The 25,138-nt window shown below is 38.8% G+C and overlaps 1 protein-coding gene across 2 annotated transcripts in view; it reads left to right on the forward strand.

The window, feature by feature from the left end:
• Positions 1–3,733: 3,733 nt before the first annotated feature.
• rad50 (RAD50 homolog, double strand break repair protein) overlaps positions 3,734–25,138 on the forward strand; it is a 32,522-nt gene continuing 11,117 nt past the window's right edge. For both annotated transcript variants that reach the window (XM_080867518.1, XM_080867517.1), the window contains exons 1-24: positions 3,734–3,979; positions 4,508–4,645; positions 4,819–4,902; positions 5,326–5,477; positions 5,609–5,794; positions 5,879–6,083; positions 7,118–7,246; positions 7,925–8,090; positions 8,335–8,393; positions 8,558–8,692; positions 9,162–9,368; positions 10,784–10,966; positions 11,242–11,399; positions 11,515–11,690; positions 12,540–12,777; positions 15,469–15,658; positions 15,880–16,006; positions 16,611–16,804; positions 17,084–17,194; positions 17,480–17,572; positions 17,828–17,941; positions 18,086–18,213; positions 18,389–18,490; positions 20,797–20,919. In XM_080867518.1, the coding sequence (XP_080723644.1) occupies positions 4,517–4,645; positions 4,819–4,902; positions 5,326–5,477; positions 5,609–5,794; positions 5,879–6,083; positions 7,118–7,246; positions 7,925–8,090; positions 8,335–8,393; positions 8,558–8,692; positions 9,162–9,368; positions 10,784–10,966; positions 11,242–11,399; positions 11,515–11,690; positions 12,540–12,777; positions 15,469–15,658; positions 15,880–16,006; positions 16,611–16,804; positions 17,084–17,194; positions 17,480–17,572; positions 17,828–17,941; positions 18,086–18,213; positions 18,389–18,490; positions 20,797–20,919 (3,389 nt within the window). In that variant the 5' untranslated portion in view covers positions 3,734–3,979; positions 4,508–4,516. The remainder of the gene's footprint in view (positions 3,980–4,507; positions 4,646–4,818; positions 4,903–5,325; positions 5,478–5,608; positions 5,795–5,878; positions 6,084–7,117; positions 7,247–7,924; positions 8,091–8,334; positions 8,394–8,557; positions 8,693–9,161; positions 9,369–10,783; positions 10,967–11,241; positions 11,400–11,514; positions 11,691–12,539; positions 12,778–15,468; positions 15,659–15,879; positions 16,007–16,610; positions 16,805–17,083; positions 17,195–17,479; positions 17,573–17,827; positions 17,942–18,085; positions 18,214–18,388; positions 18,491–20,796; positions 20,920–25,138) is intronic.

A 25,138-nucleotide genomic window follows, 5' to 3' on the forward strand; every position in this document is an offset into this window, starting at 1 on the left:
CTTAGGGTCCCATTGATCTTGTACAATTCTCGGCATTCCAGTATCCAGCTGTGGGGCATTGAGTCATAGGCCTTCTTGTAATCAATCCAGGCAGTGCACAGGTTGGTCAGTCTGGTCTTGCAGTCTCGGCTGACTGTTCTGTCTACCAGTAGCTGGTGTTTTGCACCTCTGGTATTCTTGCCAATTCCTTTCTGTGTCCCACTCATGTATTGACCCATGTGCCTGTTCATCTTAGCCGATATGATGCCTGACAGGAGCTTCCATGTAGTACTGAGGCAGGTTATTGGTCGGTAGTTGGAGGGGACCGGTCCCTTCTTGGGGTCCTTGGGGATCAGGACCGTCCGACCTTCGGTTAGCCATTCCGGGTGTCTCTCGTTAACTAGCAGCTGGTTCATTTGTGCTGCCAGACGCTCGTGGAGTGCAGTCAGCTTCTTTAGCCAGTAGGCGTGAACCATGTCGGGCCCTGGTGCTGTCCAACTCTTCATACTGGAGACCCTTTCTTGGATATCTGCCACTGTGATGGTTACTGGACCCTGTTCAGGGAGGTCGCTGTGGTCTGCCCTCAGATCCACTAGCCACTGAGCATTGCCATTATGGGTTGCGTCCTTCTCCCATATGCTCTTCCAGTATTGCTCCGTCTCCAGCCTTGGTGGTGCTGTTCTCTTATTATTGTTCCCTTGCCACTGAGAGTATATATATATATATATATATATATATATATATATATATATATATATATATATATATATATATATATATATAATATAGATAGATAGATAGATAGATCTCCAGTGGTTCAGTGCAAGGCACAAGGTCATGGCATTTTATGTCAGGACAGGATGAAAATAGAAAGAAGGCCAGGAGCTGGACAGATTGAGGCACAATGAGTCAGTCTGATAACACAGACGGACTGAATCAGTGGGCTGAAAGCAGAAGGCAGTTCGCGGAAGTAAGTGTGTGTCTGTGTGTGTGTGTGTGTGTGTCTGCTGCAGTTTTTCAGAGGGGAGGGAAATGAGAGGACATCAGAGAGATGATGTTCTTGGGTTTTAGGGGTTAGCTGCAGGTGGGGAACACCAGTCCTGCAGGTCCCTGCGGATGTCTTCAAACTGTTCTTCAACCCCAAACACATGCTGAAAATAACTCCTCTCCCTTTATTCCAATTAGATTCCTTCTCTCCCTCTTTTTCTGAAGCCATCTGTTTTCTGTCCAGTTTTACTTCCAGACTACAATATGGAAAAATGTGTCTTTTAGCTTTTACATTACATTACAGCTGATTTTAATTTGTGATGTTAAATGTAGAAATGTTAGCATGTTAGAAATAAACACCATCGGCATCCTAACTGATCAAACTGGCTGGGATACTAGTGACCAACCTCCTCACTGCAAATTTATCTTACGTTTGTCTTATGTTTTATCTTGTCACAGGAATACTGAAAGAAATGGTTGCCAAGCTGTGACGAGGGGAGAAGGAGAAGAGAGAACCTTGGGCAGCACTTAAATTTCCGCAACTTAACACTGCCCTCCTGTGGTATATCTAGTGAAGAAGAACAGATCGAGCTTAGTCACAGGGAATAGTAAGTATTTCGGTCCAGGATTTTTCAATAATATAATATAATATAATTATATTTTTTTCTAAAAATGTATATATTGTTATTGATTACATGCAAAAACTTGTTTTAATTAAAATTTTTAACACTATGTACTACAAAGCGACAACCAACAAATTAAGTAGCTACTTACATCATATTTTAAGGCATGTTTACTTAAACATGTTGCTGAATATACAAGCACAGGATAATCAGTTATAACCACAAAATGATAAATATCACATCTAAGCTTTTTTTTAATTGTTTGCTTGATTTTTTTTTTATTATTTTTAAGAGTGAACATTGTTCCATCCTTTGATAACATCACCACAATGGGGCCAGGAGAAACGCTGCTCTCAACATATTGTGACAAAACGTATACATTCACATGACTGGAGCTACTCATTCTGAATCTGAGGGCGACGTGTGGGAATGGGGTTATAGCTGCAGAAAAGTTTCCATGCAGGTGTAAAATGTTTTCAACATTCAAACAGATACTAGATGGTAGATAACACAAACACTGAAAGTGGCACAGAAAAGGCTGGCATTTTGTCATTTTGTCATTTTGTTTAAATAATTGGGGTCAACCATCCAAAAGCAACAGACTGTGCACAAGAGAGGTGAAGAAGAGAGTGCAGGGTGGAGTGTGTGGAGATTAGTGTCAGGGGTGATTTCTGACAGAAGGACAACAGCAAGAGTGAAAGGAATGTTTTACAAGATAGCAGTGAGGCCTGCTGTGATATATGGTTTGAAGATGGTAACACCTACAAAAAAAAAAGAAGGCAGAGCTGCTAATATGCTAAAATTTTTAATGGGAGTGACCAAAATGGACATGAGTAGATCAGAGGGAAAGCTCAGGTTGAGCTGTTTGGAGACAAAGTTAGAGAGGCAAGGCTGAGATGGTCTGGACATGTGCACTGGAGTGAAAGCAGATGTAATGGAAAACATGTAGCAGCCAGGTTTATGGATGTAAATGTGAAGGAGGGTTAGTTTGAAAGTGGAGGATGCTAAAGAAAAGGTGAGATGGAGGCAGATGGTCTGCTGTGGCGATCCCTAAAGCGAGCAGCTGAAAGAAGAAGAGAAAGTTATGTCCTGTGTGGAGAAAGGATGAACTCATTCAGTGTATAGCAATGTTTTTATATTCCGAGTAATCAAATAAAACTAGTTAACTGAAAACAAACACGGTTTGGAAAAGTAACTAAAACTACACTGCACAGATATAAAACAAACGTTTAAAAAAGTGTTTTCAGCCTTGTTCTAGGTCGTGGATATCAAACTCATTTTACATGATGGGCCACATGCAGCCCATTTTAATCTTAAGATGACCAGAAAAGTGAAACTTTCCTTTCTGTCACTGTATAGAAATTTCATTGCATATTTAATCTTGGAGATATCTTAGTTAAAGAAAAGCAAGTGCAACTGCTACAGCAGCTTGTTTTTCTACACAATGAAGAAATGCTGACGTACAAAATGAAAGAAATCTGTCAGCAAAAAGCTTAAATTAAGAAATAAATATGTACAATTACATTTTTATTTTTACTGTGGACACATTGAAAAAAAAAAGTCTATATTTATATAGTGAAAACAATTTATTTTCTGTAATGTAATTTTTGATCTATTACTTAATTACTTTAGTGTAGTATGGCTGTGGGAGAGGCCTATCAGCATGAAAAGGTGTAAGACCTACAGTTAAAAGTCACATTTTCCAAAGCACTCCAGCGGGCAGGATTGGAGTCTTTGTTTTGGCCGATTCTGGCCCTTGGGCCTTATGTTTGACACCTCTGTTCCAGATATTACATCCGTTCCAGATATTTGAATCGAACAAATACCCCCATGTTGTGATAAAACGAGTAAAAAAAGTTATTACTTAAATGATAATTAAAAACTACAAAAAATACAATGAAATTAAACATTTGCACAATAAAAAAAAATAACTGCAAAAGGGAAACTACTTTAAAAAGGGTGAAACGTTTGCAAAAGAAACAAACATATTCTAACTAATGAAACTAATAACTAACTTTAAGAACTTTCGACCATACTGTAACTTGCAGAATAAAACACAAACACGGGCTACAGATGGACAGATCTATGGCGTAAGCTTGCCGCTCTATGTTCATATTCTATATTGACGTTCCTCCTCCCGGAAGTCAGCCTCTGCCTCTCTCACGCTGCCTCCTTCCCAAGCAGCGCGAAAACTGTAGTTACATGTCCGAGTTGCACGGGGGTAAAAATTGTCTGTTGTGAGTTGAATTCACGTCGTATCTGTGGCTGTACACTACTGTTGTGAGCGAAATTAAACCCTGTGTCACGCTGCTGTGGGTCAGTGTGGCGCTAACTGCTAAAAACACTGCGACGTAGCATGAAAGCTAGCCTCCTGAGTTAACCAACACTTAGTAAGTACTTTGTTCTGCCAGCTTTCCAGATATACCCAATATACTGAACGTCGGGTACATGTTACTAAGATAGCTACTTTATTTAAATGTATCCTAAAAGAATATTTATTTCAGTTTATTGAACGCCGAAGCACCTTTGAAATAATTAATCACCGCTAACTCTGTAGTTAAGCTTTATTATAGTCTGTTGTTGAAGAAATTAATTAGCATAACAGGTAAAGATTCCAGTTTTCAGCTCAGGTCTTTTTAAGTCATCAAATATTATAGCGGAAGGTTTGTTTTGCTGAAAGACTTGTCAGTGTAGATTAGTGGTTACGCAGCACAAACTGATAACAGTTGAAAACCACAAACGCTGCAGCGAGCACATCATCTGATGTTAGTTATTCTTTTGATAAGACCTGTTTGTTAATGTGGCTACTGCCAATAAGAAACCAATAATCTGTCACTCCTACTATATTTCGTTGACTCACAGGGAAGAGAATCCCTGTGTGTCTTATTTTCATCACCTCTCCTTCTTTTCTCTTTCAGAAAGCAAAAATGTCAAAGATCGACAAGATGAGCATCCTGGGGGTGAGGAGCTTTGGGATTGAGGATAAAGACAAACAAGTCATCTCTTTCTTCACTCCTCTGACTGTTCTGGTCGGACCCAATGGAGCAGGGAAAACAGTACGAAAGCATTTCTGACAAAAGCAATACTTGACTTATCGAAACATGACAGCGAACACAAGGGTCGACATAGCACTTTTTGTATTTTCCAAAGGCTTACAGGAAGTTGAAGAATAATATTCCAGAATGATAAATGCTGCTGTCATGTATTCATTTCTTTTTGATGCTTTCAGACTATTATTGAATGCCTAAAGTATGCAACATCTGGAGAACTTCCCCCTGGATCTAAAGGAGGTGCATTTGTTCATGATCCAAAGGTTTGTTTGTGTTGAACTAAAAGTACATTTCTCTATTTCTGACTGCAGTGGTACACTTAAGACTCATAATGTGTGGCATGCATCTGAAATTACTTTTTGCAACAGATTTGTTTGTGTATTTGTAATATTTTATATGTTTTAAATGCAAATTTAATACTAGAAAACATAAGCAAGGGATGAAGTGTGTGAAAAAGCCTGATTTAAGTCACTTGTGAAAATGACAATAAAACTCCTAACTGCTTGGTGCTAAATATCTTTATCAGGTTTAGTTTGTCTTCATACCTTAAGAATTGTTATGATTTCTCAAATTTAGCATTTTCTGAACATGTTAAAATTCAGTCTTAGCCTTTACATCTTCTTCAGGTCCTTGTTGGATGATTTTTTCACCTTTATTCACGTATAGCGATGTTCATATGATTCCAGGATGCCCATGAGACGGATGTGCGTGCTCAAATTCGCCTCTTATTCTCAGATGTCAATGGAGAGAAAGTGACCATCCAACGCTCTATGTCATGCACTCAGAAGGCAAAAAGCTACACCTTCAAAAGCTTAGAGCAGGTCATTACCAGATGGAAGTAAGCCAAAATCTTATGTTTCTTATGTAAAGTTTTGTTTAAAGTAAAAAAAAAAAGAGAAATATTTGTGGATTGTATACTAAGGTTTCCTGACCTTTTTCTTATGTGACTGTCTATTATAATTCATCCAGAGATGGTGAGAAAGTCAGCTTGTCTTCTAAGTGTGGTGAGCTGGACCGGGAGATGATTTCTGCATTGGGTGTGTCGAAGCCTGTCCTAAATCATGTCATCTTCTGCCACCAAGAAGAGTCTAACTGGCCCCTTAGTGAGGGAAAAGCACTCAAAGACAAATTTGACTCCATTTTTGCTGCAACCAAGTAAATGGACGACACAAGTGTTGCATTACCCAGTTTTAGCCTAAAAGGAATTTCTGTTAATGTCAATTTCTCTCTCCTGATCAGGTATATCAAAGCTCTAGAGACAATGCGTCAGCTGCGACTCAAACAGAGTCAGACAGTCAAAGAGTGTCAGGTGGAGCTGCGCTACCTGAAGCAGAACAAGGAGAAGGCCCAGCAAATTCGAGAAACTGTGGACACCAAGGAAGCCCAACTGATGGCCTCAAAAGCCAGCGTCCAGCAGATAGAGAACCAGATTGAGCCGCTTGAGGTGGGCTGGTGTATGTGTGTTTTGTGTATTTATTTATTTGTTGGCTGCATATCCATGAGGCCAAGCTTCCATCCCATCACATTCCAAAGGTGCTCTGTTGGGTTGAGATTTGATGACGGTGGAGGCCATTTGACTGAACTCATTGCCATGTTCAGTAAGCCAGTTTGAGAAGATCTGAGCTTTGTGACAGTGTGTGTTATCCTGCCGGAAGCAGCCATCAGAAGATGGGCACGCTGTGGTCATAAAAGGATGGATATGATCAGCACTCAGAGAGGCGGTGGTGTTTAAACGATGCTCAATTGTTACAATGGAGTCCAAAATGTGCCAAGAAAATCTTGGCGAGTGGTTATTTAAGTTATTGTTGTCTGGAAGCAATCCAGTCAGTCTCCTCTGTCCGCTTACATCAAAAGGCATTTTAAGCCAGAGAACTGCCGATCTCTGGAGATTTTCTCTTTTTCAGACCATCATCATCACCTTTCTTCCCCATTCTGAAGCTCAGTTTAAATTTCACCAGGCTGTTTTGACTGTGTCTGCAATGAATGTGTCTAAGTCTAAATGCATTGCTGCCATGCGATTTGCTGGTTACATACTTGTGCCACTGAGCAGTGCAAGAGGTTTACCTAATGAAGTGTATGTATACATGCATACATATTGTGGTGCAAGCAGATTTCAAACCTTGCAAGTATTTCTTCTTGAGTGGAAGAAGTTGAGGAACACGGATAAATTATTTGGGTGTGCTATGATTAAAAGTTTTTTTTTTTTTTTTTAATCCTGTGTCAAAGCATATGGGTGCAATGAGCACCTTGGAAGGGGATAAAATAACTTAAATATCTTATTCTTATTAAATCAACTGACCAAATATATTTTTTATATTTCACTGCAAATACATCCCTGTAGGAGTCTGTTACAAGTTTATTGTATTTCACTGCAAATGAACAACCAGTAATGCTTTAAGTAACTTCATTCACTGAATCAGCTGAATAAAGCTTATAGCACAATAATATTTAAGGTATAATGGTAATCGTCTTTTTCAGAATCGACTGATGGATATTGACCTTAAACTCGGGAAAGTGATGAAGCTAGATAATGAGATCAAGGCTTTAGACAGCAGGAAGAAACAGATGGAGGAGGACAATAAGGAGCTGGAGGAAACAATGGAGCAGGTAATTTGATAATATACGTAGTATATATATATTTTTTTATTTTATTTTGTGATGAAAAACCTAAAGCAGAAGAACAATTAGGAATGACAACTTTTCGTAAAGGAGGAATGCCGGGATGAAAAAGACTGAAAAATTAAGTATGAGATAAATAATAAAATGCATGATCAAAGTTAATGAGGTTGTATTATTAATGTTTTTCTCCCTTATAATAGGCTTAATTATATTTATGTATTCATGTAAATATGCCAGACTTTGCCACACAGGCTAATTTTCTTCTGCAGGAAAAGCTTAGCAGTTGCCTCATTGTACTCTAGAGTCCACTTTGTATGATGTGTCATTATCTTCAGTGAGGAACTAATAAAAATTAAAAAAAAAAAGCTACAGAGGGTGAATGAGATTGTTTAACTTAACAATGAGCCAGTTAACCTTTGGCTAGCATGACTACTCTATCTTTTCACTTCTGTTTGTTGGGTGATGGGATCTATTCCTATAGTTAACAGTATCAGGACTTTGAACTATATGGAACCAGAGCAATTGGGGCAGATTTATGACTGAAAGACCAAATTTATTACCACTATATACTGTTTTTATTTTAAAGCATTTATAAAAGCAGGTCCAAATGTCTATATTAATTACACTCGGTGAGCCACTCTGAAACCAGTTTACTGTGTGTGGCAGGTGTTTCAGGGTTCAGATGAGGAGCTGCAGGACATTTACCAGAACCACCAGGGGACGGTGAGGGAGAAGGAGCGAAGGCTGACCGAGTGCCAGAAGGAGCTGGAGAGAGCTGGCAGAGAGTGTCAGAGACTCAACAGAATCAAAGCTGAACTTCTGGGTGAACAAGGTACCCACAGCTGTACACCTGGTGCTACCAGGGTAGCTAAACATCTGTATCTGAATGTGAAAGCACACGCACGATTGAATATATTCCAGCATTCTGGCAGAATATCACACTCAATGCTAAATAAATGATTAAGCTGAAAATATTCATATTATTAAGGCTATTTTTTTCAGCATAAACTTTATTTTTCTTTAGTACAAGACTAGCTTCTTACACCTATTTTGCTTTTGTTTTTCCTTCTTCCCAGGTCGTCTACAGTCGGAAGCTGACCACCATACACAAAACATCAGGAAACGTGACACTCAGGTAATGGGGGCACAGTCGCAGTTGTTGTAATGGAGGCTTTAAATGAATATAATCGAGTGACAGAGACTAGGAAAATTTCATCACAGCAGTGTCAAGCGAATGTTAGGTTGTTCCTTGAACAAATCACACATGTTGGTATATTTTTCCTCCCCTTTCCCACACAGGTTCGCTCTCTGTCAACCTACCTGGAGATGGAGGGCTATGACCGACCACCCTTCACTGCTCTTCAGCTTGAGAGCTTTCATCGTCACGTAACGCAGAGACTGGAGCAGGAAAAAGGGACACTTGGCCAAGTTATGGTAAGAAATTCTCAGTTGAAATAAAAAACCAAGAGTTTTCCTGAATTCATGTTATTTACAAACAGAGTTGAAAAACAAAATGGACAAGAATTCTTTTAAATATTTTCATTTTTTCATTTCTGGTTAATGCTGTTAAGCAGTGCTATTGTTTTCTCTCTGTCTGATCATCTGCAGAGACTCTTAATACATAAATATATCTTTATTATTCACTAGTGTCTTAGAAGGTTTTTCCATAAAACATTCAGTAATATAGACAGAAACTGTTAAGACGATGTTGACATTTCATGTGCAGCTTTCTCTTTTGTGAAAGATTTTAACTACTGAACACAAGAAGCCACTGAAAATTCCACTCTTACTATATTCACAGAAGTTTTTACATCACTCGTGAATTTTGGACTGTGCAATTAAAAATAAATATGCAGGTCATGTTCATGGTGCCTTATTCCTGCGTTTGCTTTTGTGTCATAAGGTTGATCTGCAGGAAAAGGAGCAGCAGAAGCAGCAGTCTATTGATGAAATGAGGGATAAGAAAACTGGCCTGGAGAGAACAGTGGAGCTGAAGAGAGACATGCAGGGAAAGAAGCAGCAAGAACTGAGGAGTGTCAGAGCAGAGCTGCAGAGGCTGGAGGGTTCGTCTACTCGACTGCAGGATCTGGAAAATGAATTGGCTAAAGTGGTGAGAGTATTTTGTTTTGCTGTGAATTTTAAAAGGTGGTTGTTTTTTGGTTAATTTGCAGAATTCCATATTAAGGATTACACTTTGTTTGGGGCACACAGAGCATGTGAACCTACACACAGTTATTCTGGAAAAAGATGTTGGTGCCCTCCCTACACATTCCCTCAAAAAATGTTTTTAATTTGTAGCATGTTTGACTCTTTATTCACACCAGACAAAGAAGTAACAATGCTCAGGTTGTAACTTGATGTTTTGTCAGTAATGGTGATAACACTCGAATAGGGCAGTGCCTTTGTTTTCATACGCACATGGCGGAAAAAGCATTTCGGCGACGGAGAATGAGAAGGCCGAAAGCAGATCATTGAATGAAACGGATGAACCAGAATTGGTTTGTAAAAATGCTGCAACTTCAGTGTGGAACTGGTTTGGCTTTCGTCCGTCAGATACACCACAAAGCGCTATTTTTGGTAGAGCATGCTAGCAGGCCGTCGTTATTACCGTGTTTTTTGGAAAATACGGCACACTTAAAATCAATCCTTTGATTTTTCTGAAAATTGACAGTGCCCCTTATTATCCCGTGTGCCTTATGTATGACTTCTGGTTGTGTTTACTGACCTCGAAACGATTTTATGTCATACACGGTGCTCGAAAATCTGTCAAATGTTTTAGTACAACTTTGCTAAGCTACGAACCCGCACCGCTTGATGGGTTGTCGGAACATTACGGCTATCGTAGGCAGGAGCCTCGCGGAGTGATACGTACTGTGCTTCAACATAATATTACCGTATTGTGTGTGTGTGTGTGTGTGTATAACCTCTTTTTAAGTTTTGTGGATATTCTACATGGTTATGCTGAGGATATGTCGGCCAATTTCCACTGGAAATGCCTTTTGGTTAAACTGTCAGTAAGGAATTTGCATTTGTACTGTTAAATATTTATATAACTTTAATGCACATAAAAAAACAGCTGCTTGTTTAAGTAAAAATATATTGATGTTGTTTTTTTTTTTGCACTAATAAAATTGTGGAGTCGTAAAGTATTTTGTCTAGTGTCAATTATATCGTCAGTTATATCGTTATCGCAAATTTTCAAATGTATATAGTGATAAATATTTTTGGTCATATCGCCCTGCTCTACACTCGAATAACAGATAACAGAGAGGACACACAGAAAGGGAGTAAGACAGAGAGATATACATTTCCTGAGCTTTCTCGAAGAGATTGTTTGCATAATGTTCAGAAATTTTTTTGTCAAACAGTTGTGCATTATTCCTGCGATTTGTTATTATCATTTTTGTGAATGAAGTTTTAAAATTTCTGCCATAGAAAGTTTAACTGGAACTATACTGCTGACACACTGTGGTCTTTTGTTGTATAATTGATGCCATTTTTTTCAATGTTTGTTTTCCTGTTCAGGAGCGTGAGCTGCAGAGTGCAATCCAGAACTCCAACGTGGAAGAGCTGAAGGCTGAGGTTTCGGAGCTCCAGAGAGAAAAAGCTGAACTTGACCGCAAACAGAGACGGCTAGATCAAGAGATGGAGACGCTCAACACACACATGACTGCACGCACGGAGATGGACATGCTGAAAAAGAATAAGGTAATGTCATCTACAGTTAAAGAAAAAGAGTCAACGTTGATTACTGCAGCCTTTCTTAGAGTTGACCCCCTCGAAGGTGATGTTAAAAAAATGTTGCAGAAACTCATCCAACTGTACTATAGTGGTAGTAAAACCAAGTAACCCTGCATGGTAATCTAACCTTCTTTCTAACCTCTAACCTCCCTTCTTCGTCGTTCCCTTTTATGCCAGCTGCCACATCATGTTTCCTTTCTCTGTAGACTCTCATTTCTCCGTTTGCTCTTTTAATCTTTTAGGGCGAAAAGGAGGAGCAGGTACGCAAGTTCAAGTCCCGTCACAGTGAGGATCTGGTGTCCTTACTGGGCCACTTTCCCAACAAGAGAGAGCTGGAGGACTGGATCTATTCCAAGTCCAAGGAAATTAACAGCACCAGGAACAGACTTGCAAAACTCAAGTTAGCAAAATGCATTTACGTTGAAGCACACACACGATGAAAGAAAATGCTTTTAAAAAGACGTTTTTCAGAGGGACTGATTGGTGTTATATTGCTGTTTTTTCCTACATTTCAGTAAGGACTTGGCTTCAAGTGAGCAGAACAAAAGTCACATTTCTGCTGAGCTGCGTAAGAAGGAGCAGCAGTTAACCAGTGACGAAGAGAAGTTCTTCAATGTGTGTGGTAGTCAAGATCTAGACCAGGACCTGGGCAAACTGCAAGAAGATCTGGAGAAGATATCCAAACAAAGAGGTTAATGGCCTAAAAAATTAACTAGAATTGGCACCTTGGAGTTGACAAGATCCTTAATTGCAGTGTGGACCTTAACTGTAAACTATAAAAATGCCTCTTTTTCACTAGTGCTCTGGCTGCAAAATGTCCAGTTGTATAGAACTTACTTTGTCATAATTACTTTCCCAATAAGTTGCTAGTTGTTATTCCCGTTTTATATAGTGGTGTTCATTGTAATAACCCAATGTAGTGTAAAAATGAGGATAAAGCAGAGTAGCTACTTATTGATTAGTCCTTGATCATCATGTCTTGTCTAAAAAAACAAAAAACAAAAAAACCCAAGATGGCCACAGCCAAAGTGCCAGACTTATTCTTTAAAACTTGGCAGATCAACAGGTGATGAACATGTCCATCATTAATATACATTTTATCTTTTATGTAGATAAGATGTTACAGAGGTTGATGAGGTTCATTCTAAAGAAATACAGAATCCTTTGTGTTGCTGGGTGGATTTAACAGGTTCAGTGTGTCGCTCTTTAAATGCATCTTCTGTGCGTTTGACTACATTATAAATTAATGTAACAACATCTTTCCATCTGCGCTATAATCTCGAGTGAATCAACTTTGTTAAAATTGGTTGACATATTCAAAAGCATCACACAATCAAGAAAAGTATTTCCTATTGAATATAACTATATATGTATTCTCTGGGTATGCAGTAAGTTAACCAAGGAAGTGATTACTTGACTTTAGTGTGTATGCCCATTTTAACTAAAAGCCTAATGTACAGTGTGGTTGGTTGGCGTCTTTTCTAGTAATAATTGGCAAATGATTAATAAATTTTCTCTTTCTGCACCTGTCCTGGTATAGCCATGCTAGCTGGAGCCACAGCAGTGTACACCCAATTCATCAGTCAGCTGACAGAGGACAGGGAGCCCTGCTGCCCAGTGTGCCAGCGGACGTTCCCCTCTGAGTCTGATCTGCAGGAGGTTATCAACGACATGCAGTCGAAGTTACGCCTGGTGCCGGACAAACTGAAAAATACAGAGCAGGACCTGAAGAGGAAGGAGAGGAAGAAAGATGAGATGATGGCTCTCAAACCTGTGAGGTACTGAACCAGAGGGGTCTCTGATCTGAGTTTGAGTGTTTTTTTTTCTGCTTCTAAACTCAAGTAAAAACAAATGTCAGGTGATACCCTCAACAATATTAGAACTAGAAAAAAATTGAAAAAATAAAGAGTAATAAAAAATAGAAGACCAGAACTGTTGTTGTTTAGCATCATAGTAATTTAAAACTCTACCATAAAACAGTGCAAAGAACAAATCCCTGATGTCTTTTCTGTAGTCACCCAGTTGTAATAAGCAAAAGGCATTTAAGCAGCACTGCATATAGACTGATAAACACCAGTCTATAGGACTGTGTAGCATAAGGTTCCTATACTGAGTTTGATTTTTTAAATAAATAAATGACCATAAAAGTAAATATCTTTAATTGATTTTTCCAAAATTTACAGAGTTACCATTTTTCTTCCTAACAAGGAAATAAATTAGCCTGTGGACAGTCTCTTGTTCTCTTTCCTTTCCAGTAGATGGAGCTAGAGTGTCATAGTTCTAAATTCTGGACACGGACACACACACACACACACACACACACACACACACACACACACACACACACACACACACACACACACACACACACACACACACACACAGTGTGTGTTAAATCTCTGAGATGAACATAGTTTAGTAAGCCAACAGACACTTTTTTGTTGTTGTCAGGACAACCTTTCATGTTAACTTTTATAGTGAGTGTGATGATAGTCAGAGAAACATGTATACAAAAAACGAAAACATTTCAGTGTCATATTTACAAATAATCTTATGTAAATAGTCACGTACTTAAATTTTTCGAGGGTTTTCAGCCCCACCTTGTGGCTGCCTGTACATTATGTTTGCTTCGTTTTATTAATGGAGATGGAAAAACTTTTCTCAGCTGCCATCTTTCAAAGGGTGTGAATATTCTGCTACAGGGCCGTGTGACAATGTATCCAATGAGTTCATGTGAGCTGATTTTATGTGTGCATACTTAATTAATTCACCTTATATAGCTGTGATCTCTACAACCAGAGTCTGAGTCGAGCCTCTGAGTCATCTGATATGCCATTACTTTTTCGTTTGATTGTATTATCATATGAGGCACAGCCTGTCTTCAGTGACCCTGCAATGCACCAAATGTCTTGGCTGCCTGTGGTTCAAATTCAGGACACTGAAGTAGGCCAAGTGTCTCTCAAAAGGGATGTTTGTTTTTATTAGGTCTCTTTAACTTGGAAGCAATAAGATGATTAAATGCTCAGCTAAATGTAGCTAAACTCATTAGTAGGTGCAGCTTTACAGTGGAAACACTAGATAAAGTTAAATTAGTTAACTCTGATGAGTGTTTCCACTTAAGTTAAGTAGAAACACTAGTTTAAGAGGTGTCCCCTTTCAGCACATATAGTATGGCCACTGTGTGTCGTGGGACAGGATATCTTATATTATATGTGTGTTATCTCTCTCCTCTCCTCTCCTCTCCTTCAGAAAACAGACATTATAGACATAACAGTTTGCTTTCAAGAGTTTCACAAAGTTATCAGCGGTTTGTTTTCCTAATGTTTTCAGGTGGGCTATTCCACAGTTTGGGACATAAAAGTCAAAAACTGTAGTAGCAAACTTCTGAAAATCTATTTATGAAGATAAAATGCAGTAATCTTTTTGTTAATGTCTTTTTGTTAATGGGGGTGGCTGTAGCTCAGGTGGCAGAGCAGGTCAGCCACTAATCAGAAGGTCGGTGGTTCGATCCCAGGCTGCCTCCTGCCTGCATGCCAAATATCCTTGGGCAAGATACTAACCCCGTGTTTGCCTACTGGTGGTGGTCAGAGGGCCCGGTGGCGCCAGTGTCCGGCAGCCTCACCTCTGTCAGTGCGCCCCAGGGAAGCTGTGGCTACAATGTAGCTTGCCATCGCCAGTGTGTGAATGTGTGTGTGAATGGGTGAATGACTGAATGTAGTGTGAAGCGCTTTGGGGTCCTTAGGGACTAGAAAAGCGCTATACAAAATGCAGGCCATTTACCATTTAAATGTATGGCCAGATAGTTCAGTACATCATTGTCATGGTAACAAATGTTATGCTGTCTGATAAGGGTGGTAAATAGCAACATGTACAGTAATGTGAGAAATGTAACTACTGTCAACTTCAATGACAACTGCCGTGTAGAACATCACAGAGTGATACTCAATCTCCGCCAAAGATGAAGAATTTCCTGTCAGTGATACGTGATTTGAGCCATTCAGGAACGTTATCTGAAAAATCTACCCAGCGATTACACATATTAACAGCCATTTCTATGACAGAGACTGATGAAAAGGTGGTTTTTCACAAGATGAATCGTGAGAACTGTGGGGGTTTAAGAGTTTTCTTTTTTCCCCGCACCCCCACCATCCGCTCAAATGCCCTTAAGGTTTATTTTGGTTTGGTTTGGTTTTTTGGGGTGGAGATTGACGTCTTTTAACTATTAATAATGTTGAATAATAATTCTGTTGTGTTCTGCAGTTGTATATTATAATAACTCAAGTGTACGTACGACATGACTCCAAAACTCTTCTTTCATAGTTTTGTGACAGATATTTGAAAATGTGCCTCCAAATATGCTTGTAGACTTTAATAACAAGGTGTCAAAAGGAGACATTGTTGTACATACAGGTTTTTAATAACTGTCACACTTTCAAAGTATATTTACTTTTCATTGTCATGTCTCTCAGACAGTCCATTGTACAGCTTCAGGAAAAGGAGCTACCGGAGTTGAAAAACCGTCTACAGACTGTGAATAGAGAAATTGAGAGGTTGAAGGGTGACGTGGAGGAGCAGGAGACTCTGCTTGGCACGCTGATGTCTGAGGAAGAAACTGCCAAGGCCTGCTTGCAGGACATTTCTCTCATGGACAGATATCTGGTATTAACCTCCTGCCTGTCGTTCTGGACTTGCACTTATATCTTTCCTGATCTCTCTTTACCCAGCTTAAACCTTTGTGGGCCTTTGTTTTCTCACCTTTCTTCATTCTCTTCTTTATTTTCCTGATATTTAATTGGCTATAAATTATTCTTGTTGATTGATGTTGTTATTAGAGTTCCATTTAAGCAATGTCCTTTTTTGGATTTTCTTTTGCTTTTCAGATGGACCTTAAGGACGTGGAGAGGAAAATCGCTCAGCATGCAGCAAAACTCCAAGGAGTAGACCTGACCAGAACCACACAACAAGTCAGTCAGGAGAAACAAGAAACTCAGCACAAGTTAGACACCAGTAAGATGACACAAAGCAAGCACATCCATTCACGGGGAAATTGTGTCTCTTACATTCTTAATTTTCTAACTTTGGCACTCAAAATCTTTTATTTCTTTCTTTTTTTTAATTTAAGAATTTGGCTCAATTATCATGCTCTGAGGACCTACATAAGGAGTGTGACTGGGAGGGGGGTATGAAGATATAGAAGCAGTTATTCGAGAAGGGCTGTTTTATTGATTTCGCTCAAACACTAGATTACTTTTCTCACTGAAACAGCTTAAACAGTTTTACTGCTTTGATTCTTTGCTCATACCGAGGCTGCTAGCCATTTGTTAGCTTCTTTAAGATGTCCTCGTTCAGCCTGTTGACGATCATCTAAGTTACTGATTGGATTTATTGTTAAAAACATTTTTGTTCCACCTGCGATTTACTCTCATATAACTGATCGCTTGCACCGCTGTATGCATGTTGTTCATGAATAAAATGGTATGCATTGACCCTGCCGGTCATCAGTGACCAAAGATGCTGGAAATCGTGTGATATGAGTCCCTGGCTGGTTTGTTGATGTGTCTCTAGTTGCTAGTTGTTTTTTCTTTCTCTTTACCTCTTTGTATATTTTCAGCTTCCAGCAAGATGGAGTTGAAACGTAAGCTGATCCAGGACCAGCAGGAACAGATACAGATGCTTAGAAGTGCAGTGAATGAGACACGAGCAGAAAAGCTCCAGCTGAGCAGTGACATGCAGAAACAGCAGCAGCTGGAGGAGCAGTGTGCCGAGTTCACCACTGAGATCCAATCCTTGACCAGAGACATCAGGGTATTTTTTTTTTATTTTTTTTTTGTGCTTACATATTTTATATTCACATGAAGATTAAAATGTTTCACACTTTATTCTCATACTCTTAATACAAAATAACAGAAATGTACCATAATCATACAATCAAGTCTTATATATTCATTATATATGGCTACCAGATGTTTGGTGAACATTGTTTGTTTTTAGTTGCATGGTTTAAAAAAAAATTCTATAAATTTTCTATGTTGTCCCTTTTTTGTGTGTGGGTTTTTTTTCCTGTTCCACTTTGTGGTTTACCAGGAGGCAAAGGAACAGCTGTCCCCTCTGTCTGCCACTCTGGAGAAGCTACAGCAGGAGAAACAAGAGTTGCTGGAGCGCAAGAGGCAGAAGCAGGAAGAAGGGCAGGAGAAGGTGGGCACAGTCTCACTTTTGTCTCTTTTGGAACGTGCTTTCTCTATAATGAAAAAACAGCACAGAACTTTACATTTACGGAGCAATTACTTGTTATCAGTTTTCACACACACACACACACACACACACACACACACACACACACACACACACACACACACACACACACACACATATTAATAGATAATGACAGAGCATTATGTTTTTGTAAGACCTTTGTTCTGCCACAAATAAACTGTGAATATCTGTTCATCTAAGTCTGAATTCTGACTGTGTTTCTGACAGATCAGCTCCATTAAAGAGAAATTAAAGGCGATCACCACTTTGGAAAAAGACATCACTAAATATGTCGATGAGGGCAAAGATGAATATAAAGAGGTAACATGTTTGGCATTGTTGTACAAGATGCATCACAACCCCCACCCCCAGTGATTTATTCTGTGACATATATTGAATTGTAGCCTCGGAGTAAAAGGTACGCATATATTTTATATAACTTTGAAACACCAACTTTTTCATTTTAACACTTTAGCATTGTTTCTTGTGAGATTAGCTGTAGAAGCTTGACTGTAAATGTGTTGATTTTATTATTTCTGAATGTGTTTAACCCTTTCACGGACCCTATCATTGCAGCAAAAAGAGTCTGAGCTCCATGAAACTAACACTCAGCTCCATGAAGCTGAGAAGCACAAGGAGAAAATTAATAAGGAAATGGGAAACATCCGTCAGGACATAGACACTCAAAAGGTACAGGACAACAGAGCAAACACTGTTTCATGTTTCGTAACTTTAAAACGAAGTTAAGAAACTTTATTTTAGATTCGCCTAACTCTAGCTACATGAGTACGGCAAGCACTTTTTAAAAGTTTAAACCTTCTTAATGAATCCTAGGTCCAGGAGCGCTGGTTACAGGACAACCTGACATTGAGAAAACGTGTTGAGGAGTTGAAAGAAGTTCTGGGTAAACGTGAGGCTCTTATGAAGGACATGGGCAACATGCAAGTCATGCAGCTACGCAAGTAAGAGCACCACACCCATTATCAATTTTCCACATGATTGGTGAAGCAACCAAGCAATTAAAATAGTTTCAGGCTCCGTCACATCAGAAATGCCACACTTAACACTTGTAAATGTTACAGAGCTGTTTGTAGTATTTTAAATTCCTTCCCTTCATCTCTTTCTGTGGTTTTCCAGAGAACGGCGTGAAGCAGAGCGCAAGCTGGAGGATTTGAAAAGAAACCGCAGTATTGCATTGGGCCGACAGAATGGCTTTGAGGAGGAGATACTGCATTATAGGTGAAACATGCAGATATGCGGCACTTACACATACAGAGCTTACTCTATACACATATGGTCATGCAGAAAATGAGGAAATAATACAGATAAGAAAACTGATTGGAAAATTGTGGAAAAACATGATATCCCAAAAGCAGCTGTCCATTCAGGTTCTGTGTAAAACAAATGAGGATGACAAGAAGTGAATCTCCAATAGATCTTCCATCCCGAGAGACGTTGAGCTAATTCAGTAGAAATAAATGTTATCATATAATAAAAACACAGCATGATTAACCATTATTGTTGATGTTTTTCGCAGCAATAACACCTCTGCTATATCTGTATATATTCTGGATTAGACTGCTGTGAATTAGAACTTTATTTGTTTTCATTTATAAATACTGTGTATTGTTCAGATCCCTGTCAGAATATTAATACCAATACTTATGTGTACCATAGAGTGTACAGCCGAGTGTGTGAAGTCATCCTATTATGATACACCTCTGTCTGTTTGTCCAAGAGTTTCTCCTCTATGATCAGGTGTTCAGTAACCAAGGCACACAGGTACATCTTAGGACCCCAGAGGTTCTTAGCCACCAACCCATTTTTACCATTTCTGAGCCTGCAACATGTCATTTTCCACAATTGTAACGTCGGATTATAAGGTGCACTGTCAAGTTTTGAGAAAATTAAAGGCTTTTAAGAGTGCCTTATAGTCCGAAAAATACGGTAATAACGACGGCATGCTTGCATGTTCTACAAAAAAATGTGCTTTGGAGCTATCTGATGGACAAAAACCAAACCAGTTCCACGTCACTGAAGTTGCACCATTTTTACAAACCAATTCTGGTTCATCTGTTTCATTCAACAATCTGTTTTAGCCTTTCTCATTCTCCGTATGTGTGTATGAATACAAAGGCACTCCGCATGCGCGTTTTATCCACATTCTATCGTGAATTTTCATTTTCTTGTCATTGCCTAACATTACAGCGGTATTACCTTTAACGGTATAATATGGCCCAGCCCTACTGGGAAGGATCTGGCATTTGACTCTAATGACATGAATGTGGTGGAGCATAACTGGACTAATATTTTGCTGTATTTAAGGGCTGTATCAAACATGAAATAATTGTAAAAATGTACTCAAAGGCAATGGGATGTTAAGCTATGTGAATTAGTCCAGCTTACAAAATCCACTTTTCAAGCATGTAATTTGACATGTGTAGGTAAACCATAAGGCACATAAATATGCAAACATAAAATAAGAGGTAAGTTAAGATCATCTTTTATCGTCTCAGTGTATATTTGATTGAACAAAATCTTGCATACCAATTTTTCATTTTACACTTGATGTTGGCAAACATTGTCTGAGTGTGTGAAATACACCAACAACATTTAGAGTAACCTTAACGCTCTCTGGTCGCTATGGTAACAGTTAAATATTTCTTTCAAAATAAGACACACAACTACAAAACAAATATAAAGTACTTGAAAATATCTAATTCGCCATAATGCTAAATCAACGAGAGCCCTGTTTCTCTGCAACGAGACGATCCCACCTGGGCGTAATGGGGGACAGTGACACCTGAAGTGTGTTGCTTATGCTTAGTCTGCTCCGCGATTTTGTTTTGGTAGCTGTAACTGCAGAAAACTCCGCTTCACACAGATATGATGTTGGAAATGGAAACATAGTTTTTAGTGCTGTTGTGGCAATCTTGGGGTATTCTGCCACAACTTTTATCCAGAATACCGGCAAAGTTGATGTCTCGAACATACTTTTAAGGCCTGTTGTGATCTCCAACAGTTGATCTTCTTCTTGCACAGACATGCTGGATTCACCCGGTTTATTGACAAATGGGTCGCAGATCCATTCCGTGTCAGTTCGTGGGTCTTTTGTGATTAGGAAGTAGCACTCGAACTCTTTTAAAGGCAAAGACAGGTGATCGTGCATGAGGAAGTTATTTATTTTTTCTGTGTGGCCGGTACCAAAAAAAGAAAATTTATTCATAACACACGGGAAAAGACCCAGGGAAACAGAGTTAACGATAAAAACCCTGAAAACCACAAATTTCGCATCTGCGCCTCAACTCTCGCGGCCCGGTACTAAATGACCAGGGGTTGGGGACCGCTGCGTTAGACGACTGACATCTAATGCACTAATACTGTAGTACTGATGTGTCCTAGTGTACTAAAAATGGTTTAAGTTAAAGTTAAGTTATCAAAGCCCTGGGTAGTGTTGAGAAACAGTAACAGAAAACCATGTCATTCTCTATTATTCAACGATTTATCATTAAACTAAAAGTGCAATTTGAAAATATTGCTTACAGGAAAGAGCTGCGAGAGGATCAGTATGACAAAGCTGATGAGCGCTACAGAAACAAGATGATTACAATGAGGACCACAGAACTGGTCATCAAGGACCTGGATCTCTACTACAAGGCTCTTGATCAGTAAGTTTTGTCCTAACATATGCATATATACAGCTTGTGGTTATTAACAAAAAATAGTTCTCCATACATAACATCTGATTTATGGTCTTCTTTTAAAATTCTGTAAATAGTTTTCATTTGACAGCTTTGTTGAATAAAGAAAGATTTCTACCATATTTTGTGATACTTTGCAATGTCAACAGGAAATGACGGTGTCAACTGATGCAAATTATCGCAGTTCTATCTTGTGCAGATTTTTGTGCTTTTCCCTCACGTATAAGAGAGTGTCACTTGCAGAAACATGGCTAAGCAGTTTAGTCAGCTATTTACTCAGCTTGGGAAAATGGAAGTGTATGGTGACACATACTGAAACAGATGAGATTGATTAGTTTCAGGGTAAAACCACAGATAAATAACATGAAATGCATAGTGAAATGTGTGTCAGGAGTTCAGAGTTTTTGACACGTTCCCTTGTATTAGAACAGTAACTTGTTAATGTGAGACTTGTGAGTCTTCATCAGAGATCAAGAAGTGCTATACATGCTACACAAAATATACATAATACATATCTATGAGTGAGTCTACAATAAATATAAACAGATATACGCAATAAAAACCATAAACCTCAATTATAAATATACAAACCTCAGTTTAAAAAAACAAAAATCATTAAATAAAAAAAAATTATAGAAGTAAATGTGTCTGTGTTTGCACAATAAAAAGCCAGGATAAAGCAAGTAAAAATAAATAGGTTTTTTCAGCGTTTTCAAAATGACTGAGAGATTGCGCAGCTTTAATGTGAGAAAGCAGATTGTTTCACAGATAAACAGGCCCTATCACCTCTGCTTATTAGCCTCTCTCTAGAAATGTCCAAGAGCTGTTGGCTTGTAGACATCAGGGCTCTGGTAGGACTACAGGGCTGTAAAAGTTGAGTTAAGCAGGGTGTTGTAAACTTCAGACATTACATGGAACCTTTCTTTCTGAGTTGATGTACTGTTTGCATTGTTGCAGTTTGAACAGTACTAGTAGGTCTTGTGTCAGAACATCATTAACTAGTTAGGCCTTAATTGGACGTCTATGCATATCTGAGGGAAAAAATTCACTTGCTTCAATTTCAAACTTCGCTTAGAGGGAGGTTCATTTCCACATCAAAGTATAGTTTTATTAATATCTGCTGAGATGTGTTCTTCTTCAGTCACACTTAACATCTACACTAAAAATTTCATTTTATAAAATGTTGGATTCATGGCTGCTGGTTAGAAAGTGCAAACCAACTTTCCAAGTCTATTAATTTTTTTTATGTCACAAGATGGTTTAAATGAAAGAAGGGGGGGGGGGGACCTCAATGTGACCTAGTAACATACACGACCAGTCAAAAGTTTGGACACACTTTCTCATTTAATGGATTTTCTGTAAGTTAATTACTTTCTACATTGTAGATACATACTGAAGACACTAAATATATGAAGCAAGATATGGAGTCGTGTAGCAAAAAAAAAAGAAGCTCTAAATAGGTTTTATTTTTTAGATTCCTCAAAGTAGCCACTCCTTGGTTTGTTGACAGCCTTAGCCTTCTGTCAGTGAGCTTCATGATGTAGTCACCTGAAATGGTTTCACTTCACAGGTGAGCCTTGTCAGGGTTCATTATTGGAATTTCTTGCCTTCTTAATGGGGTTGGGAGCATCAGTTGTGTTGTGCAGAAGTCAGGTTGGTACACAATAGCCCTATTTGACAATTGTTAGAATTCATCCCAAAAGGTTGATTATTTTCATCTGGATGTAGCATTTACAGTGGGAGAAATGTTTTGTCATTGTGGTTGTTGATCAGTGGTCTTGACAATTTGCAAACTAATGATCAAGGAACTGACCTCACAGCCATTTGTCCATTCAGTTTCAGTCATTGTATAAATGTACTGTTTATAAGGTTGGGGAAACCTGCAGTCAGCTGAGACTAAATAAGTCACTTGGATGAGTGATGGATTGTTTCTCCGAATGAAAACGTTCCATCCAGACAAACAGAAGCAACCTTTGACATTTACTTATCTGGATGATTGAGCATGTGTCAAGGCATGTTAGATTTCGTATTATGGCAAGAACCAATCAGCTAAGTAAAAAGACTGCCCATCATTACTTTTAAAAACTGAAGGTCAGTCAGTCCAGGGAATTGCTAAAACTTTGAATGTGTCCCCAAGTGTAGTCACAAAAACCATCAAATGCTACGACAAAACTAGTTCACACGAGGACCAGCCCAGGAAAGGAAGACCAAGAGTTACCTCTGCTGCTGAGGATAAATAGAGTCCTAGTAGCAGTCTCCTCTAAACATCAAATGTGCAGAGGACACTGCGCAAATCCGGCCTTTATAGTCAAATAGCTGCTAATAAACCACTTCTAAGGAAAAGCAACAAGCAAAAGAGATTTGCTTGGACCAAGAAAAACAAGGAATGGACATTAGACCAGTGGAAATCTGTGCTTTGGTCTGATGAGTCCACATTTGAGATCTTTTTGTTCCACCCCCGATGTCTTTGTGCGACTCAGAAAAGGTGAACGGATGGTCACTACGTGCATGGTTCCTACCGTGAAGCATGGAGGTGTGATGGTTGGGGGTGCTTTGCTGGTGATACTGTTGGGAATTTGTTCAAAATTGAAGGCACACGGAATCAGCATGGCTACAAAAGCATCCTGCAACATTCCACAGTCACCTGTGGCAAATTCAGATGGTTTGGGATGAGATGGACTGCAGAGTGAAGGCAAAAGGGTCAACAAGTGCTCAGCATGTCTAGGAACTCCTTAAAGACTGTTGGAAAACCATTTCAGGTGACTACCTCATGAAAGTCATGGAGAGAATCCCAAGAGTGTGCAGAGCAGCAATCAAAGGGTGGCTGTTTTGAAGAATCTAAAATATTGAGCATGTTTTCACACTTTTTGTTTACTTCATAATTCTATGTGTTCATTCGTAGTTTTGATGCCTTCAGTGAGAATCTACAATGTAAATAGTCATGAAAATAAGAAAAAAAACGATAAAATGACATGTGTCCAAACTTTTGACTGGTTGTATAAGTCGGTATCTGACATAGCAAATGTAGAGCAGGTCATCCAGATTAAATTAAAACATGTCACGATTTCATCTAAGGGCGTGCAAAGTCAATCTTACCAATCCTAGTTGATGTAATCACAAATTTATACATACTATTCTGATTTATATTTTTACACAGCTTAAAAAATGTATACATGTGTAAATATTACCACTTTCCTGCCTACATGAAGAAATATTGGTAAGTTTTATGCACGTCTTCTGTCCTAAAAAGCTTTTGTAGTTTTACTGTAATGACACATCTTGTGCTTGTCTTCCTGATGAGGCTCTTTGAATTTAGGTCACCAGAACTACCGCAGAGTTTTTAGCTTCATAGCTGGAACGTCAGCAGCATTGACAGGGTGGGAAGTGATGTCAGTGTCTTCCAGTACTTTGAGTTGGTGGCCGAGTGCAGGCTGAAATCTGATACAGTTTAACTGGTATTGCATAGTGACGTTTTTATTAACTTTATCTTTTTTTTACTGTTTTGGAAAAATCTTTATCTAAGTATTCCTTATTAACCTAAATTCATCAAAATTTTTGGAAGAAAAATGTTTTAAAAGAATTCTAACTAAATTAAATCAACAGGGCATTGCTTACACTTTTACATTGTGTTGCATTCCTGTTAATTAATCTTTGCAGTCAAATAAGGTGTTTATTTTGTTTGCCTTTCCTAGAAGCAAGCTTTAAAGTTTGCTTTATGATGGATGTGAATAAAACTTGTAGTAAAGCTACAACTGAGAGATCCTTCTCTTTTTCATCTGCCTTGTTTTGCATACATGACAGCTATTGGGACTTTGGAAAAATAATCACATTATTTTTTGTCCATGGGGTTGATCATTTCTGTGAGGTCTGAAAGTACTTCTTTTGCTTAGTGGACAGCATGCCAAATGGAATGCACTTGTGTTGGTGATTTCAGTGCGTCTTTGTGGGCTCAATAGATGTGCAGATATGCAGGTCTGTTATCCGTAGTATATCACTTCAGTCAAGTGCATTCAGGAAGCATCATGTCTCGCAGGCCAGCAAACAGCTGTGATTGGCACGCCATCAAGCGGTGATTTGAAGAGCGCTTGAGTGCTTTTGCTTTGCGCTTTGTTGGCATAGCACACATTTGAAATATTATTTGATCATGTTCATTTAACTCATTCACTGCCAATGGCTGGCAGTGAAT

Source organism: Rhamphochromis sp. 'chilingali' (assembly GCF_963969265.1).
Source record: "Rhamphochromis sp. 'chilingali' genome assembly, chromosome: 19".
NCBI lineage: Eukaryota > Metazoa > Chordata > Actinopteri > Cichliformes > Cichlidae > Rhamphochromis > Rhamphochromis sp. 'chilingali'.